Source organism: Aotus nancymaae, unplaced genomic scaffold, assembly GCF_030222135.1.
Source record: "Aotus nancymaae isolate 86718 unplaced genomic scaffold, 86718_ANA_hifiasm-v0.15.2.pri h1tg000210l, whole genome shotgun sequence".
In the NCBI taxonomy this organism is placed as follows: Eukaryota; Metazoa; Chordata; class Mammalia; order Primates; family Aotidae; genus Aotus; species Aotus nancymaae.
In genome coordinates this window covers 2,477,722-2,497,238 of record NW_026988625.1, presented here as the reverse complement: position 1 = coordinate 2,497,238, position 19,517 = coordinate 2,477,722, and the positions used below count along the sequence as shown (strand labels likewise).

Genomic DNA, 19,517 nt, shown 5'->3' with positions numbered 1-19,517 from the left:
ACCAAATTAGTTGGGTTTTTTTTAGACCAAGTTTCCCTCTTGTAGCCCAAGCTGGAGTGCAATGGCGCAATCTTGGCTCACTGCAACCTCTGCCTCCCGGTCTCAAGCGATTCTCCTACCTCAGCCTCCCGAATGGCTGGGATTACAGGTTCATGCCACCAGTCCCAACTAATTTTTGTATTTTCAGTAGAGACGAGGTTTCACCATGTTAGCCAAGGTAGTCTTGAACTCCTGACCTCTAGTGATCTGCCCGCTTCAACCTCCCAAAGTGCTGTGATTACTGGCGTGAGCCACTACTCCCGGCCCAAATTAGGTTTTGAACTTGCAAGACAGGCTGAGCCCTAGACCACAGTCCTGACAGCTCCTCCTTGGGCCTCTGACTGAAGGTACCCAGAGGTGAGGATAAGGCAGCCATTGCCTTCTCTGAGTGTCTACCTCCTTTCAAAACTTTTAACATGAATATCTGAATTTCTCATATTTCCTTAATCTTTTTTTTCCAGTTAAAAATTATTATTACTGGCCAGCTGTCATGGCTCACATCTGTAATCCCAGCACTTTGGGAGGTAGAGGTGGGAGGCTCTGTGCCACAGTTCCCTCCGGATATCATGCCTGCATTCCTTTTGTCTCTTACCCCATTCCATTCCAGCTTCCACGTGACCTCTGAAAAGAGCTTTAGCAAACACTTATTTGACCCTGTCCTTGTGTGAAGCTTTTTATGGTTCCTCACTGTACTTTAGGCCAGAGGCTAAAGTACAAGTCATTGAACTTTGTTTTCCAAGCCTTACCCCCACTCCTCCAGGCTGCCTCTTCTACCTGCGCACTTTTAGACCCCTCTTTGGGCTCCCACCTAGGCCCCTTGGCCTCTGTTCATGCTGTTCCTGCCTCATCTTCTTTGCCTCATGCCCTTCCTGGTCTTTTGGCATTTGGCAAAATGAGACTTATTCTCCAGTGAGACTTCCCTGACCACCCCAGGCCTACTCCAGGTCAGGTGATCTCTCTGAACTCCTCGGCCCCAGTGTTTCCCTTCAGGGGAATGCCCACTGGATTGAGCATGTATCATAGATGAGGGGGGATATGGTGAAAAGATGTCTGAATCCAGATCAGCCTTGGTCTCTGTGGGAAGTAAAAGTTCCTCTTCAAAATTTCCTTTCTTGTTAAAGAATAAATCATGAGCATGCTAATAACTCTTTGTTAAGCCCTAACCTATGTATCTGTTAGATATGCTTATAGGCACATAGTACATTCTATCTCCTTGTTCTTTAGCCAGAATATCCATGCTAGACATGCCCACAGGCATGTCCCAGCTTGAAGTCTATGCTCCTTCCTTATTTGAACTTCTCCATTGCTTTTACCTGTTTAGATAAGTTTTAAGTTGTTAGCCAATCAGGTTATAATTTAAATAGTGAGGTCTGGCTCCAGCCAAGGGAGATCAAACACAGCAGTAAGGACAACCCCAAATGCATAAGGGATAAATGTCTGCTTTTCCTTTGTTTGTTGTACTCTCATGGAAGATGGCTAGCAAGGGTACCCTTCCTGTAGTGCAGGAAGTAAAAATTGCTTTGCTGAGAAGTCCTTTGTCTCGGTGTTGATTTTTCTTTGCCGCACCTGTTGAGTGTCTGTTTTCAACAGTTTCCTAGGTCTCTCTCTTCACTCTGAAGCGATGTTGTGTCCCACAGGGGCATACAGGGCTGGTTCATGAACTTCCTTGCAGGAAGGGAAGACCCTGGCTATTTCCTGGCCCTCTCCCATGCCTCCTCATAACCTTGATCCCTGTCTTCTCTACACCCCACTCCCTGAAAACTGGCCTCTCCATGCCCCACACCTTGTCTCAAACTTGTCACCTGTCCCTGCCCTCTCCCCTCAGGACTGTCATATTTACCTGTCATGTGTCTCAGACATTCTGATATCTGAGTCATCTAATAAACAAACCGCTAATAGTACAAGATCATGACAGACAGAGACTCTTGGTCGGCCTGACTTTCAGTGGAGACTCCTTTAAGTATGCACACTTATACAGAATTTTATACGTGTAGTTGAAACATATAAACCTATACTTTTTTTCTTTCATGTTTTGGGGGTATGGGGGAGCCTGGGTCTCACTCTATCATCTACAGTGGAGAGCAGTGGCACATTCGTAGCTCACTGAAGCTTCGATCTCCTGGGCTCAAGTGATCAATCTGCCTCAGCTGCCCAGGCGCAGACCATGGCACCTGGAATTTTTTTTTTTTTTTTTTTTTTTTAAATAAAGAAGGGAATCTTGCTATGCTGCCTAGCCTGGTCTTCAATTCCTGAGCTCAAGCAATCCTCCCTTCTTGGCCTCCCAAAGTGCTGAGATTACAGGTGTCAGTTACTTTGCCTGGCTACAATTTCAGTCGTATTTACAATGTACAATTTAAGTGATTTTGCCACACTGACCACACTCATGTTTAAGCCACATCAACAGATTTCCATGTTTTAAATAACATATCTTGCCACCCTCTGTCGGATAGTGGCTCACCACCGGCTCAAGAGGCTACACAGGCAGTCAGTGTGGACCAGCTGGGGACGGGGAAGGTCGGGAATCCAAGGGTCACTGCCCAGCCCCACCCGGGCACGCACGTGTAATTAGATCTCGTGATTGCCCAAGAGAAGCGCAGATTTCCATAGGGAACATAAAATTGCCTGACTTTGAAATGGTGGCAAATCAATCAAAAATATTTTTAAGCTCCGTTGCATTGATTATTAGGGTCGAGGCTGGGTAAGACTCTTATAGGCGCGTGTGTGTCTGCGTGTGTTTGGGATGTTCAGACCTCTAATTGGGCTAGGAACCAGGCGACCACAACGCGGAAACTTGAGGAGAGGGAAATCTACGTGGCACTGGCCAGGAGGGTCCAGGAAGGGACCAGGTGGGGCCACGACGCAGTGAAAGACTTGTAGTGGGTGGGGCTATACGTGGTGTGTGTGGGCGGGGGGGGTCAATGGGACTTCCGGAAATCTGAGCCGGCACACGTGACTTTTGTTTGCAGAAGCGGAATGTACCCTAGGCAGCCAATCGGGGAGCGCCGAGTCTCTGTCCAGCCAATAAGAACCCAGGTTGCTGTGGCGCCACGCCCCTGCGCCCGGGTCCGCGACCCTTGGGTATTATGAGCTTTTTCTCCGCCCGAGCTATTTTCGTTCTTCTGCCCGCCATGCCGTTCCTAGAGCTGGACACGAATTTACCCGCCAACCGAGTGCCCGCGGGGCTGGAGAAACGGCTCTGCGCCGCCGGTGCCTCCATCTTGGGCAAACCTGCGGACGTGAGCGTGGGGCGGGCAGCACCGGGTGAGGGGAGGTTGGTGGGCCAGGGGTCCGGGCCTGTCCCTGCTCCGCCTCCCTGACCGCGACCCCGTCCCATCTCTCTAGGGACCACATCCCCCTCATTCCGCACGCCACGCTCTGACTTTCCGTGCTCCACGATCCCTCTGCTCCCCCGCCGCAAGGCTTTCCCTTGTCGCCCTCCCCAGTCATGACCCCGACATGACCTCCAGGGACCTCCGCCTGTAGCGGGATTCCTGACCCCGCAAACACTGCACGTTTCGGCTTTTGCGCGCTCGGGTCCGGTCCCCAGAGGTAGCCCGGCCCGCCCCGCCCCAGCTTCGGGCAAAACTTTCCGTGTCTCCCTCAGCGCATTAACGTGACGGTGCGGCCGGGCCTGGCCATGGCGCTGAACGGGTCCACCGAGCCCTGCGCGCAGCTCTCCGTCTTCTCTATTGGCGTCGTGGGCACCGCCGAGGACAACCGCAGCCACAGCGCCCACTTTTTTGAGTTTCTCACCAAGGAGCTAGCTCTGGACGAGGACCGGTGCGTAGGGACAGTAGGGGATCCGTTTGGGACTACGGCAGACTGGAGTCAGTGATCCTGCCTCAGGGGGAAAATCCCATTTCTTGCCCTGCCCAGTAGGGACACATGGGGGCGTGGGGCCCCTCACCTGAGGTTTGTGAAGAAATGAACCTCAGGCTCCTTATCGTAGGACCATCTTCAAAGTGCAGTGCTGGCAGGATTGAATGAATTCCTGGCTCTGCTCCTCAGTGTTTAAGTCTGTGAATGGGGAAGGCTCTCTTTTAACTATTCCCTAGAGGCATTGCAAGGGTCATATGGGATTGTCTGTGCTGTATCTGCCTTGGCACGTGGCAGGGTAGGTACACCTGGCTGAAGAGTGATTTTCTAGAACTTTTTCCAGAAAAATGAGCCAGGCTGGTCAGAAGGAATTCTGGGTATGTTCTGAGGTGATGTGTTTTGGACCTGTGTCCCAACGAGGTTCCAGGTGAGGTTGACAGGGACTCAGAGTAGTGAAAGAGCATTGGCCTGGATGTCTAGGCGTCTGCTTTGGGTCCTGTATAGCTGGGGGACCCCAGACAAACTTGGAAATGAACCATCTCATTAGCAACCTCCTCTTCTGTGAAAACAGGGAAATGGCGTCCCTCCCCCCCCCCCCCAAGAAGCCTCTACAACCCAAACCTGTCGTTCTGTGACAGAGTTAAGGTTTCCTCTTGGGTAAAAGATATTCTTGAGCCACGTCCATGCCTCTGAGGAATTAAGGGCATGAGAAGCTTGAAAGGACACCGGCCAGGTACGGCGGCTCATGCCTGTAATCCCCGCACTTTGAGAGACCAAGGCAGGAGGTTCACTTGACCCAGGAGTTGGAGACCAGTCTGGGTAACATAGTGAGACGCCGTCCCCCCAGAAAATGTTTAAAATTAGCCAGACATGGTGGTGTGCACCTGTAGTCCCACTTACTTGGGAGGCTGAGGTGGGAGGATGGCTTCAGCCCAGGAGGTTGAGGCTGCAATGAGCTGTGATTGCGATATTGCACCCCAGCCTGGGTGGCAGTGAGACCCTGTCTCAAAAAAAAAAAACACCTTCTGGAGTGGAGCCTTTGTTAGTCCATGAAGGCCGATGAGGTATGGCTGAACCTGATGTGTCCTCTCTCAGGCTATAGAGAAATAATAGAGTCAGCCCTCTGTATCACTGGGTTCCGCAGCTGTAGATTCAACCAACCATAGATTGAAATATCGAAGAAAAAATGGGTAATTGCATCTATACTGAGAATATGTACAGACTTTTTCCTCGTCATTATTCCCTAAACAATACAACTACTACATACATTCAATTAGGTATTGTAAGTAACCCAGAGATGATTTAAAGTATGTGAGAGGATGTGTGTAGGTTATGTGCAAATATGACACCATGTTATGTAAGGGACTTGAACACGTGTAGATTTTGGTATCCTCTGGGGATCCTAGAACAAATCTCCCATGGATACTGAGGGAAAACTGTTTCTAAGAACAAGTATTAAGAAATGCTTACCATGTACTGGGTGCTCTACAGGTACTTTACACTCATGATCCCGTTCCATCCGTACAGTCCCTGTCCACACTCTCTTTGCTCAGACAAGACATGCTATCCCCATGAGGTAGATATCTCCATTATGCCAGTTTTCTAATGGGAAAACAGAGGCTATTCATACTCCCCTGTCCCCAGCCAGGCTATCCCAAGCTCTGGTGCTCCTCACTGGAATCTTGCTGTCACCTCTGAGAAGGTCATGTTCACTTATGGCACGGACATTAGTGACTGGGGTTGGCAAGGGGTCACTCTTTGCCCAGGCTTTGAGAAAACAGGTGGCTGAGGCATGTGCCTGTAGGGAGCCTGCAGTTAGGAGGAGGCAGGCTGCCCCTGAGCCCACACGCAGACTGATGGAGATGATGGAGTGTACAATAATCACACTGAGGCCACTGTTGAGTGTCTGTCCTAGGTGGGCCGTGCTGGTGTGCAGCCACCATCCCACACCTGAGTGTTCCACTGCCCTGCTGGAGGTTGGGGGAAGATCATTACTGGGATGAGTAGGCTTGCAAAATGCATGGTGGGTTGAGGCAGGCTGTCCTGGGTACCCACAGTTGGGAGTACCTGACAGGGGTCTTGTAAGGTGTGGTTAACACCAAGGGACTGATGATATCTTTTTCTCTGTTTCCTGAAGGATACTTATCCGCTTTTTCCCCGTGGAGCCCTGGCAGATTGGCAAGAAAGGGACGGTCGTGACTTTTTTATGATTGGCATGGAGGGATCCAGGGCATCTCTGAGCTGGCTGCCCCTTCCAGGGAGACCTCTTGGCAGAGTGAGGGCCTGGTGATACCAGCTTCAGATAATACTGCATCAAACATTCCTGTGAATACATAATCCTCTTCTTCATCTTTATATGAAATAAATGAGGAGAGCTTACTTGTTCAAACACGACTTCTTACCTCCTATTATCCCTCCTGGGCATTCTGGGCCACCATGGGCAGCAGGGCTGGTGGATAAAGAGACTGTATGGAACCTGGAGAGGGATGTTTTCCATCTTCAGGGCTGCTGTCTGCTATGTTTAGACTGCTCAGATCTGGGTGTGGAAGCCTCAGCCTGGAGGCTCTGCTCTCTACACCCACGTGCAGGCCTGTGGGAAGGTGTGGGCAGCTGGTTCAGCTGGGGCCTTCCTGTGGACTGCTGACCTGAGCTCCTGTCCTCAGCCCCCAAATGGGACCAGAGCTCTGTTCTCCTCCTGAAGCCTACTCCCTCCGTGACTGGCTGGGTGGCCTGCTAATCTCCTCTCCCCTTTGCCCCACCTCTGTGGAGTGTGGGCAGGAGTTGCCTGTGTCCCTTTGGGGTTGGTCACCGGTTTTCCAAAAGCAAGGTCCTCTGTCTGCCCCTCATCTTCCTCCACAGGGTTGCAAGTTCTGACTCCCACTCTTTGGCAAGGCTCAAGCCCTCCCAGCCAGCATCATCCCTTCCTGGCAGTAGCAATGGCTTTTACAACCTTTCAGCCCAAGGGCCCCCAGGCCAGGAGGAAGGCTGGGGGACACACGGCAGGCCTGTAAGGCTTCCTGTGTCTTCTCTCCTTTTGCACCTGTGCCTCACTTACACTCACACACTCATAGACACACAACCATGTACATTCACTCACACATCCTCCCACATCCACACACAGTCACACGATAGTCTCGTTCACACACATATACACCCAGATACAAAAGCATACCATTTACTCACATTCCCAGTCACACAGTTCATACACGCGCAGTTCACTGACATTCACACACAGGCACCACACACAGGCAATTCAGTCACATGGCCAAAAGCCAGTCCTCACCTTGCTATGGTTCCCTTCCCAGTGTCGCCTCAGCCTTTGGCTCTCAGTTTCCCCTTCCCATGCCTGGACTGCTGGAGAGCCCTGAACACACCCCCATCTCATGCCTCCAGCACTAGCCCAAGCCCTTCCCTCTGCCAAGAGCACTAAGTGGAATTCAAGGTCACTTTGAGGGACCCTTCCCTGCCCCTCCTCCTGCCAGGTGACCTGGGGATCCCACTGGCCCCCACTTAACGATGATGCACAGCATGATTAGTTCAGCGGAGGTCACTCTCCTAGGCTTACTGCCACCTACACAGCACCGGGACTGACTGTTGAGCTTTGTTCTGTATTTCGTATACTAGTGTCTGTAGAAAGCAAAACCATCCAATTAGGAACAATCCGAAAGCAGCCAGTGTGGATCAAGAAGGCACAGGCTGTGGCCGCCATCCCCAGTGCCTGATGGGGGAGCAGGGGTGGTAATGGAAAAGGCCCAGGAAAGCAGGCCACAGTGTCCCCAAGAGACACTGGAAATCACTGAAAAAGAGACAGCCAGAATGGGACCTAAGAAGCCGCCACCAGGCACCCTCAGGGCAGGACAGTTGCAATGGTTGCTGCTTGGAGTACTTCAGGCTAGGAGTGGCACATGGTGGGCACAGGGCAGGCATGGGAAATGGGGGGCACTGGGCGGTAGCCCAGAGCGTGTATGAAACATCCTGTTTATTGGTTGGCAGTGACATCTACTGTCACATCTGAGAACCGCATCCACAGCCACATGGCCTCCTGTGAAGACCTCAGGGCAAACTGCGCAATCCTGCCCTTGGAAGGTGATGCCAGGGGACGAAGCGACACCTTCCTTGGAGGTTTGAATTCCTCAGAGCCCCTCCAGCATCTTGGTTTTCCTAATTCCAATGTCCTCCCTTGATCCCCCAGCCCTAGGGGTAGTAGCTTCTTGCTGTGTTTACCTCCGAGTTAACCTGGGTTTTCTGTCTTTGGAGTTCTCTAATGCCTGGTTACCAATTCTGTATATTAAGTTCTCTGTTAAAATAATTGTGGTGGGATCCATCCCATGGATATACGTGGAGGTCTTTGTGACAAGGCATAAACCTACTGTTTGCTGTTATTACAAAACTGTCCTAGAAGGTAGGAACGTTTGTTAAAAGGTATCTTTTAAGCTTCCTAGACTTCAAAGATTGTTGCTGTGTCCTGTGAAACATTGCCTATATCTTTTAATAGTTTGCAATTCAAATTGGTTACTTATTTAATATTTTGTTGCCCCGGTGACACAATTGTGTTGACTTGTTATCTATGAGGTTACTTTGGTTAACCATGATGAGGATTACTAGCACATACTTTCACTCTAATAAAACCAGTAACTCTTGGTTCTCTATTCAAAGTGTTTGGAATCTTTATTTTATTTGAAACACTGATGACATTTGCCAATTTTTGATTGCTTTCTTCATGTTGTTGATTTGTAGGAGCTCTTTATATATTGCAGATTTAGTCTCCTATTGGTTATGTATGCTGCATTTGAGGAGTAGCAGCAGTGCCAAGGACACTGAGCGTCCTGCCTGTGCAGAGCTTCACCGGAAGCTGGAGACAAGGAACTGACGCAAGATGGAAAGATAAAAAGAGGCAAGTAAGAAACAGAATTAATCCCCAGTGCTAATCTCCTGGCCCCTATCCCAGACCCTTCAGGGAATCCTGGCAATTCAAAGCAGCATAGTCGGATAGGTCTCTGGTGGGGGTGTTGGGAGGGTTTTTTTGGCCTCCTTTTCCAGGATGCTCAAGATGAGGCTGTGGGCCTCCTGGCACAGTTCAGCACCCAGGAAAGCCTCCACTCGTCCATGCCATGCTGCCAGTCATGGCTGTCTCTCAAACAGTTCATAGCCGACAGCCAACAGCTGTAGGGACAAGGATGGGAAAGTCGTGGGGATGCTAAGACCCAAATGCTGAAAGCATAGGCAAAAGTATCAGACACGTGGTCCATTCCCCAGCCCCCATGTGAATGGACCACAGGGGCCCAGGAAGTGTGGTCATCCTTAGGGCCCCAGAGCAGCCGGGGTGAAACCTCACACCCAGGCAGGAAGTGGAAGCTCAGGGTTCTGGTCCCAGATCATCCAGAGACTTGCTCTATGATTCTGGGCAAAGTCCTGATTTTCTCTAGGCCTCAGTGTTTCTGTCTGCCTCATCGGTGTGGCACAAAGAGGGACACTGCCCATAGGCTGAGCTCACACCTGCATCAGCTCCTCCAGCGCCATGAGATCAGCCAGCATCACCTGCTGGCCAGCAAGGAAGGCCCTGTCCCCTAGGAACTTGTCCTCTAGCCACTGCAGTGCATAATCCATGGCAGTCCTGTTGCGTTCCCCCTTCTGCTTGGGCACCTGGACCCCAGTGAATGGCCCCAGCACCTGATGGGGGCAGAGAGTGGGTCAGTCTATGGCCCCTGCCTACTCCCAACTACTCTCTGATGGCCAAGCACTCTCCACATGGCTCGCCTCACCCGGGTCCACAGGAGTACACCAAAGGTGCCACGGATGCAGTCGGCGTGCCAGCCCAGATACTCATGAACACAGGCATGAGCCTGCAGGTCAGACAGATACCAGTGGTCCGCTGTCTGGTACTTACCGCTCAGGTAAATCAGGATGGCTGAGCTGGGAATGAATGGGCAGTGGCTGTAAGGACACTGGCACCAGGCCTTTACCCACAGTGGGGCAAAAAATGCAGGGGTTTCTCTACATTTGAAGAACTGCCCTCCAGCCACGGCCTCCACCTCCAGCTCCTCGGCACCACCCCTCCTCCCCCGAGTCTCCTGTCTTTGTTGTTGTGGGCACCGACTCTTGGCTGGACCTTCTGCTTTGCACTTTGAGAACCTCATCTCTGTGATACCCCAGCAGCCACCCTATGAGGTAGAGACTCTCGTTAGCCCTTTAGCACAAGTGAAAACTCAAGGTCAGAATGGTCAAGTGACGTGTCTGAGGCAGTGCAGCTCAGAAAAGGCTCCCTGGACCCCTGGAACCCCTCATGGGGCCGGCACACAGTGGATGCTCAATGGAGTGCCTTGCGTGTCCATGCGCCTCGGTCAGGGATCAGGAGGGAAAGCACATCTTCCGCCCTCCTCTGACAGGGCCCCCCGCCATCACTTCTGCAGCTAGCTGACCTCTTGTCCTCTTCTTGCCTGGTGGCTGTACCTCACCAGGAGCTGTGCCCTCGGGCCATGGCATTGGCCTCCAGTCCTGGCCTGGGCAGATTGGGGTAGTCTGAGAGAAGTCAGTAGAGGCTCTTTTCAGCTTGCATTTATTGAACCTACTCTGTACAACACTGGAAAAATGTCCCCTTGTCCTCTATTCCAATACCCTTCAGTCTGGGAGTGGAGGGGCACTGGGGCTCAGAACAGGATGAAGACAGAGGTTCTTGGACAGGCTGTGTCAGCCCCTGCTCATCCCGGACACACCCCAAGCTGTATGTGCTCCCCAGGTCCCCCTCCTTTCCCCTCCCTGCCCATGGGGTATGAGCCAGGGCCATGTGTTGCTTTTCGGGGGCCCGGTGCCAGAGACCCTACCCAGTTCCAGGCCTCGCCCAGACCCAGAAACAGCTGGGCCCTGCCATCCTACAAAGGCCCCAGTGCAGGGACATTGGAGGGTTCTTTTAGAGCTTTGTTTCTCCAAGCTGCAAGGCAGCAGGAGGGAGGGAGCGAATGGGATCCTCTACAAGGGATCTTAGAGTTTCACCCAGCGGGATGTGACAGACTATGTCCTGCAGAGCAGCTGCTGCCAGACAGCAGGAGCTCCCTTAGTGCCCAGGATGGGGAGGGCGCCGCAGCTGCAAGGGGCAGGAACGACTACTGCGTGGCAACCTCCTTTCCTCTCTGTGGATCCCAGCCCTGGCATCTCACCAGGGGGCGCAGTGATGGGCCATGGCTGGGCCCAGGACCCTGGCTGAATCTTTCAGAGTATCCCATCCCTCTGGCCAGTGCCCCAAGCAAGCCAACCAGAATGCTTCCTTGGGAGTTTTGAACTTGGAACTCGAGAGAGGAGCTCCCTATGGGGAGGTAAGTGGGAACTGGGGCCACCTGTAGTGGCATTTCCTGAGTTCACAGAGTAGGCTTGTCTGAGAGAGAAAAGCTGACTCAGAGAAAGGGAGTGATAGCCAGGCTGGTAGCCCACACCTGCAATCCCAGCTACTCAGCTTGGGAGGCTGAGACAGGAGGATCACTTCAGGCCAGGAGTTTGAGATCAGCTTGGGCAACATAGTGAGAACTTGTCTTGCTGTCTCTGTCTCTATTTCTCTTTTTTTTTTTTTTTTTTTTTTTTTTTTAAGACAGTCTGGCTTTGTTGCCCAGGCTGGAGCACAGTGGTGTGATCTTGGCTCACTGCAGCCTTCGTTTCCAGGGCTCAAGTGATCCTCCCACCTCAGCCTCTTGAGTAGCTGGGACTGCAGGCATGCTTCACCGTGCCCAGCTAATTTTTGTATTTTATGTAGAGACTTTCGCCATGTTGCCCAGGCTACTCTGGAACTCCTGGGCTCATGTGATCAGCCCACCTTGGCCTCCCAAAGGGCTGGTGTTATAGGCATGAGCCACTGTGCCGGGCCCAAAGTTTTGGTGTTTTTTTTTGTTTCTTTTTTGTTTTTAATTAGTGGGGTATGGTGGGGTGCACCTGTAGTCCCAGGCACTCCAGAGGCTGAAGTGGAATGACTGCTGGTGCACAGGACTTGGAGGTTACAGTGAGCCATGATCATGCCACTGCACTCCAGGCTGGGTGGCAGAGCAAGATGCCATGTCAAGAAAGAGAGAGAGAGAGAAAGAAAAGAAAAAAGTATGGGGAGACAGAGATCCAGTCTCAAAGAAAGAAAGGAGGGAGGGTGGGAGGGAAGGAAGCGGGAGGAGAAAGGAAGGGGGAAGTGTGGGGGAGACAGAAACAGGTTCTGATTCCATTTCTCTTGGTGGCCTCTACACCCCTACTCTCCTATGACTGGAGAAGTTTTCTGAGAAATCTCCCCACCCACCCACCTCCCACTCCAATTTTTTTATTTTCCTAAGCCAATTGGCATTGAGTTTCTATCTGAAAAACACAAGGAAGTTCCAGGAAAAGCCTGAGAAGCCCTGGTGGGCTGAGGATTCAGCTTGTATGAGATAGTATGGGGGAAAGCTGGAAGAGTAAAGAGTAAAAATCCAAGAAGAAATTTGCATCCAGGAAAGGAGATGAAAGAGTTAACCTAGCTGGATCCCGAAGAGCCTGACAGTTTCCCGACCTCATTCACTGCAGGTTCCAAAGGCCAGGCTTCCCCTGGGCTGGCTGCCCCCTCCTACCCACAAGGTCAGACCTGGCTCATGGGTGGATGGGCCTCTGTGCTCCCCTGGCCTCCCTCCCCCAGGCTCAGGTGCCGGCTCATGCATCTCCCCTGGTCTCAGAGTCACCTCCATCCTCAGCAAGGACCTCACTTGGCCACTTAGCTCCTCTCTCCTCCACCTTCAACCTCTTCCCCTCTTCTGGCTTCTTCTCCCACATAAAAACCTGCTTGACTCCTGTCAAAAATCTCTCCCCTTTTAACCACTAACATGTTTCCTTCTGCTCATCGGCTGGTTGAAGGCATCATTTCCAGGCTGTGGCCATCACTCTCCTGCCCCTAACTCCCTGCAACTTGGCCCTGGACCCCCAAACTCCAGGAAATCCTGAAGCCAGCAGCCCAGGGCAGTGTCCTGTGGCTGACTGTTGGCTGTTCTCCCACCTCCAGAAAGAGTAGGGAAGAAGGAACAGCCTCGACTAAGCCTAAATGAGAAGGAGGGAAGGGCCAAATGAAGGGAATGCTAAAATCTGAATGCTTAAATCCAAAGATGGGATGCAGCAGGGGAGGTGATGTGGCAACCACAAACCTTTGCTGGGGTTGGTGGTTGAAGAGGGAAGTAGGCAGTGGCAGGCACTCCAGAAGAAACTCATCAAAGGCACATGAACTCCCCTAATATGAGCAGAGTGTCTTAGTCTGTTTTGTGCTGCTGTAACAGAATACCACCAACTAGGTTATTTGTTTATTTATCGAGACGTACTCTTATTTCATCATCCAGGCCAGAATGTAGTGGTGCCATCTCGACTGACTGCAACCTCTACCTCCTGGGTTTAAGCGATTCTCCTGCCTCAGCCTCCTGAGTAGCTGGGATTACAGGTATGAGCCACCATGTCCAGCTAATTGTATTTTTAGTAGAGACGGGGTTTCACCATGTTGGCTGGCTGGTCTAGAACTCCTGACCTCAGGTGATCTGCCTGTCTCGGCCTCCCAAAGTGCTGGGATTACAGGCGTGAGCCACCACACCTGGTGGTAATTTATTTTATTTTATTTTTACTTCCCCCTCCCACCCTACCTGGTGGTAATTTATAAGGAGTGGAAATGTGTTGGCTCATGGTTCTGAAGGCTGGAAAGTCCAAGACTGAGGGGCCAGCGTCTGGCCAGAGCTTTCTTGCTGCATCATTCCATGGTGAAAGGGTAAAGAGAGAGCAAGAGAGAGCAAGAGGTTGAACTCACAGCCTCAAGTCCTTTTATAATCCACATCAATCCATTAATAAGGGTGGAGGCCTCATGAGATAAACACCTGTCATTAGGCCGTACCTCCCAAGACTGTTGCATTGGGGATTACATTTCCAACACATGCCTGTGGGGGACCCATTCAAACCATAGCCCGGCAGCATCTTCTCTTTCCTTCCTGTGGTAGGCTGAATAATGACCCATAAGGATATCCAAGTCCTGATCTCTGGAACCTGTGAATATTACCTTCTGTGGCAAAAGGGACTTTGCAGAAGTGATTAAGAATGTTGAGAGGGAGGCATTATCTTGGATTATCCGAGTGAGCCCTAAATACAATCACAAATGTCTGTATAAGAGGAGGCAGAGGGAGATTTGACACAGAAGGCAGAAGAAAATGGAAGCTGAGAGAGATTTGAAGAGGTTTCACTGTGAGCTTTGAAGATGGAAGATGGAGCTCCATGACCCAAGACATGCCGCTCCAAAAGCTGGAAAAGGCAAGAAAAGCAGTTCCCCCTCAGAGCCTCTGGAGAATGTGCAGCCCTGCCAGCACCTGGGTTTTGGCCCAGTGAAATAGATTTTAAATTTCTGGTCTCCAGAACTGTAACTATAAGAGAATAGATTTATGTTGTTTTAAGCTACCAAGGTTGTGGTGATTTGTTACACTAGCCAGAGGAGATGAGCGCAGAAAGCTTATCTGGTGATGAGAAAGTAGGCGCCAAGAAGCAGGGTGCTGCTGTAAAAAAAAAGAAAATCTAGTCTGGGCACAGTGGCTCATGCCTGTAATTCCAACACTTTGGGAGGCCAAGGTGGGCGGATCACTTGAGCCCGGGAGTTCAATATCACCCTAGGCAACATGGCAAAAACCCATCTTTACTAAAAATACAAAAATTGACCAGGCATGGTGGCTCACGCCTGTAATCCCAGCACTCTGGGAGGCCAAGGTGGGCAGATCACAAGGTCAGGAGATAGAGACCATCCTGGCCATGGTGAAACCCCGTCTTTACTAAAATACAAAACATTAGCCAGGCGTAGTGGCGCACCTGTAGTCCCAGCTACTCGGGAGGCTGAAGCGGGGGGAATAGGAATAGCTACAACTGGGGAGGCGGAGTTTGCAAAGAGCCGAGATTGCGCCACTGCACTCCCGCCTGGCGAAAGAGCAAGACTCGATCTCAAAAAAAAAAAAAAAAAAAAAAAGCTGGGCGTTGTAGCACATGCCTGTAGTCTCAACTACTCAGGACGGAGAGGTGGGAGGATCTCTAGAGCCCAGGAAGTCTAGGCTGCAATGACTTCTGATCGTGACACTGCACTCCAGCCAGGGCGACAGAGTGAGATCCTGTCTCAAACAGTCAAATAATAGTCGAAAAATGTGGAAGTAGCTCTAAATTTGGGTGATGGGCAGAGGCCGGAAGAATTTTGAGGCCTATGAGAGAAAACATAGCTTGCCTTGCAGAGATTGTTGGTAGAAATATGGATGTTAAAGTCTACAGGGAGAGCTCACGAGTGTAATAAGCATAGTAGAGGAAGCCTATATTGCCTTAACAGCATACCTAAGTCACAGGCAGCTGTGGGTAGAAATATAGACAATGGAGCCCCGCCCCCGCACGGAGCTGGCTAGAGACTGATGGGCTTATTTGACCACGCCAGTTCCGCCTTCTCCTGGCCTATGGGAGCCCCATCCCCGCGCAGAGCATGCTGGGAACGCGCATAATCACTTTCCCCGCCAACCCCGCCCACCGGAGCTACAGGCCGCCGGAAACAGGCAGCGGGCAGTGGGTGCTCGCTGCGCCGTTATGAGGCGGTGACTATCTGCCAGTGTACCCAGGGCCTCCGAGAGCGCCGCCGGATGGCTCCCTGTGTCCGGGTAGCCCCGGGGGCTGCAGGGAAGGGGCGAGAAAACTCCCCAGAACTGGGGAGCACAGAGCTGGAAAGGGAAGGGCCTCGGGATCTCAGATTGTTCTGAATCAAGGGCCGAAAGCCCGGGTCGAGGGGAGGGAAGGAACTACTTCCGTGCCTTCAGAGGGAGTCTGGAGTCCCAGGCCATGTCGGGTGGAAGGTACTGTGCAGCGTCCCAGAGGGAGGGAAGGAGAAGGGAAGAGAGGGGTGGACTCAGAAAAAGTGGAGGGGAAGAAGGGAGATGGCAGAAATGGAGGGCAGGAGAGGCATCGTTCCCCAGCCCTATAAACCATAACGAGCCCCTACTAGAGAGCAGAAAAGGAGTGGGTGGGGAGTGGGGGGCTAGAAAGGAAAAGAAACAAAAGCCGTCTTTGTCTGAGTCAGGAGCCCAGCTCTTGGACAGGAAGAGACCTTGGAGATGGCTTTCTTTTTTTTTTTTTTTTTAAGTTGAACTCAAATTACCATTTTAATAGTCAAGATTTGTGGCTGGAGATGGCTTTCTTAGGTGGCTGTGACTGCAGCTCTTTCTGGTGCCTCAAGCTCCCTCTTAATCCCTGGGAGACTTAACCTTAACCCGAAGGGGGAGATTTCCCTTCGGGTTAAGGAGAGGAAAGAGGGACAGTATCCAGGGATGCCGGGGGAGGTGAGGGAGAGGACACAGGAGTGTTAGGTTTCTGACAAAAAGATGAGGGTTAAAGACAAAGAGTTGATGACTCTACGACACAGGTTTATTAACACAGCCTAGCGAGGTGGGGACCAACTCAATGCCAAAGCCGCACTACCAGTTACAGGCTGGAAGAATCCTAACGAGAGGGGTCTGGACGGTGTGACTTATGGCCCAAGAGGATGTTAATAAAAATATTCCTTAAACCTTTGTCCAAAAGCATGTGATAAAGAAGTCAGACAGTTAGGCAGGATGTTACTTAAAGCCTAAAACCCCGTAGAATGTTTGACTGATGAGGGTCTACAAAATGGCGGGAGACTCACAAAATAATACAGCTTGGGTGAACAATGAGGGCCCGGCCTGGGAAGAGCTAGGCACTGCTTTTAAGAGAAGTCTATGTCTTTGGCTATGCTGGAAGCATCCCGATCTTATTTCAAGGCTTCTGGCTGTGGCAGACTAAGTCTAAGACTAGGGGGTCCAGAGAAGACCCCATCCTTAGTAACCTTTGTCAATAGGGAGACTTCTCACAGAACCTGTTCCTTGGGTTTGACCCTCTACTTTGATGTTCATGCCTCATTCATCCTTGTTAGGTTTTGAAGGGAAGGCGAAGGTTAAAGAAAGAGTTGGCAACTTACCTGCAGCACAGCTTTATTGCCAGCACAAACTTGTGGAGTGGGACCAGCGACCAGCTTAGTGTCAGAGCGCAAGTCCCGCTTACAGACTGGGACAGTGACAGGTCTGGATGTGGGGAGGGGGGCAGTATGGCTTGCTGCCCAGCATGTTGATGAATATGTTCCTTGGCTTCTTTGTCCAGCAGGATGTGATAGGGATGTTCCTGTAGTTAGGTGGTTAAAGGCAGTTTTTTTAATGGCCCGAACCCCCATGTTTTACTCTGACCAGGGTCTGTGAAATGTCGGGAGGTTTACAGAATGGTGCAGGGTATCTTGGGATTTAAGCCCACGTCCCTCAGGAAAGACCTGTTGGTTTTCTCCTTACAAAACCTGCTGTGACATTAAGTGAACAGCTCCCCGGGGTATATCCCTATAGGGAACTTATTGAGTTCCTAATGTTTTTGTAAAGCTGCTTTATCATCTGTGAAATAACCATTGCTCTGCCCACTCCTCGGGTTGTTGGAGACCCACTGAGATACTAAGAGAGTGTTTAAAGCACTTAGTAAGTGCCAGCTGAGTGATCTTGGGCAAGTCAGAAAAGACAACGTGAGCTGGGATGTCAGCTCCCTTCCTGGACACCCCCCTGCCCAGCGGGCCATGCATGAGCTCACTCACATGAATGAGCTCCATGATTGCCACCAAGTCAGACACAGATGTGGGACCCAGTAAGGAAGGCCTGGTCTGCAGGAACTTGTCCAGGTCAGCCAAAGTGTCCGCCAACATCTCGGGTGGCACTGAGTCACCCAGGAACACAGGGATTATCTGGCTGTGGGACCCTGAGTGAGTCACTTCTCTGAGCCTCAGTATCCTCATCTATAAAATGGGGCTTTATAAACCCCTCACCGCAGAGATGTTAAGAGGCTTCCAAGGCAAAATTGGGGGATCATTTTGTATGGGTTTAGTGGGATAGTTTTCTGGGCTTTGAAGTCACTTCTGTACCTACTTAAATTGCTATAGTTGTCTTAGTGCATAAATGGCTTCTGGCTGAGGCAGGTGAACCCCCAAATTAGGACTCAGCTGGTGGAGAGGCTCTTGGCTTTACTCAGGAAAGAATTCAAGACTGAGCCGACAGACAAAACTAAAAGCAAAGTTAGAAAGCAACAGTGTACTGCAAAATGGCTGCTCCATGGACAGATTCGGGCTACCCCATAGGTAGAGTAGCACTCCAGGAATGCTGGCTCTATTTATACCCACTGTTAATTATATGCTAAATAAGGGGTGGGTTATTCATGAACTTTCTGAAACCATATAAGGTCATTCCTGGGTTGTTGCCATGGTATCATTTGTAAACTCATGGCCCTGGTGGGTGTATCTTAGGCAAATACATTATAATTCCTAATCTGAGCTGGTTTTGGCTATTCTTTATTATTGTTATGTCATGTTTTGATCAGCAGGGTTTTAACCTGTGCTTGGAAAAGTCCTGCTGATCTACCTCACAGAGATATGCCTACTGCCAAAGGAGAGACTGAATTGTCTTTCTATTCTCTCCATAGGAAATATTACAAAATCACTGTCACACTAAAATGTGATCAAAGAGTCTGCAGCCAAAAAATATGGGGAGGCAGAGTTTTGTGGTTTTTTTTTTAAGATGGCCTCGCGCTCTGTCACCAAGGCTGCAGTGCAGTGGCGCAATCTTGGCTCAGTTCAACCTCTGCCTCCTGGGTTCCAGCAATTCTCCTGCCTCAGCCTCCCGGGTAGCTGGGACTACAGGTGCGCACCACCATGCCTGGCTAATTTTTGTATTTTCAGTAGAGACAGGGTTTCACCATGTTGGCCAGACTGGTCTCAAACTCCTGACCTCAGGTTATCTGCCCGCCTTGGCCTCCCAAAGTGCTAGGATTACAGGTGTGAGCCACTGCACCCGGCCGAGGACAGAGTATTCTAACGGTGAAGGTGCCAGCCACCGTGCCTGGCCCCGTGTGCGCTTACTTGATTATTACTGAAGTTAAACATGTTTTCATCCATGTATTGACCATTTCTCTCTGTCCTTCAGTGAAATTCCTGCTGATTTCCTTTGTTTATTTTGTGTGTGTGTGTTTTTGTCTGATGGGTTTCTCTTCTTTTTCTTTGTTTTTGAGACAATCTCGATCTGTCTAGAGCTGGAGTGCAGTGGTATGATCTCAGTTCACTGCAACCTCTGCCTCCCACATTGAAGCAATTCTCCTATCTCAGCCTCCTGAGTGTGCCACCGCACCCAGCTAATTTTTCTATTTTCAGTAGAGAGGAGATTTCACCATGTTACCCAGGCTGGTCTCAAACTCCTGACCTCAAGTGATTTAGCTACCTTGGTCTCCCAAAGTGCTGGGATTACAGGCGTGAGCCACCACACCTGCCTGTCTGATGGGTTTCTAAGAGCCTTAAAGAACACTACTTCCTTCTGACATACCTTTTACCAAGGTCCTTCCCAGTTTTTTGCTTGTTTAAAGTTTTAATCCAGTTTTTCTTACAGAAAATGTCCTTGTGTACGTACTGGTTTTTTCTTTGTTGAGTTCTCCCACTGTTCTGAGGCTTAGAAGTCCTTTTATACCCAGACATCAGACAAACATTTATTGAAATGTCTCCTCACTTCTTCCTAGTTTGACTTTTTTCACTTAATACTTCTCCATCTAGGAATTATGTGTGTAGCATAGTGAGGGTTTGTTTTTAGTAAGGCATA

The 19,517-nt window shown here is 50.6% G+C and overlaps 2 protein-coding genes and 1 long non-coding RNA gene across 3 annotated transcripts; 2 read left to right on the top strand and 1 right to left on the bottom strand.

Annotated features, from left to right (window-relative positions):
* The first annotated feature begins 3,127 nt into the window (after window positions 1-3,127).
* Window positions 3,128-6,234, top strand: DDT (D-dopachrome tautomerase). The gene is made up of 3 exons (XM_012454123.3): window positions 3,128-3,275; window positions 3,644-3,819; window positions 5,993-6,234. Exons 1-3 carry the CDS (start codon window positions 3,168-3,170, stop codon window positions 6,063-6,065), a joined length of 357 nt encoding a protein of 118 aa, XP_012309546.1. The 5' UTR covers window positions 3,128-3,167; the 3' UTR covers window positions 6,066-6,234.
* Window positions 6,235-8,808: 2,574 nt separating this feature from the next.
* LOC105718455 (glutathione S-transferase theta-2) lies at window positions 8,809-11,032 on the bottom strand. The gene is given in 5 exon segments (XM_064371894.1): window positions 8,809-9,018; window positions 9,352-9,525; window positions 9,618-9,768; window positions 10,311-10,355; window positions 11,010-11,032. Coding segments are annotated over 5 exon segments (603 nt in total).
* Window positions 11,033-12,024: 992 nt separating this feature from the next.
* On the top strand, window positions 12,025-14,271 carry LOC105718456 (uncharacterized). The gene is made up of 2 exons (XR_001107771.2): window positions 12,025-13,276; window positions 13,821-14,271. It is a non-coding gene; the product is annotated as an uncharacterized LOC105718456 (long non-coding RNA).
* Window positions 14,272-19,517: the final 5,246 nt, after the last annotated feature.

Excerpts from the sequence above, each read along its gene's own strand:
- DDT (XM_012454123.3), top strand. The coding sequence starts at position 3,168 with ATGCCGTTCCTAGAGCTGGACACGAATTTACCCGCCAACCGAGTGCCC. Across the intron at positions 3,276-3,643 it reads TCTTGGGCAAACCTGCGGAC|CGCATTAACGTGACGGTGCG; the intron begins GTGAGCGTGGGG and ends TGTCTCCCTCAG. Across the intron at positions 3,820-5,992 it reads CTAGCTCTGGACGAGGACCG|GATACTTATCCGCTTTTTCC; the intron begins GTGCGTAGGGAC and ends TGTTTCCTGAAG.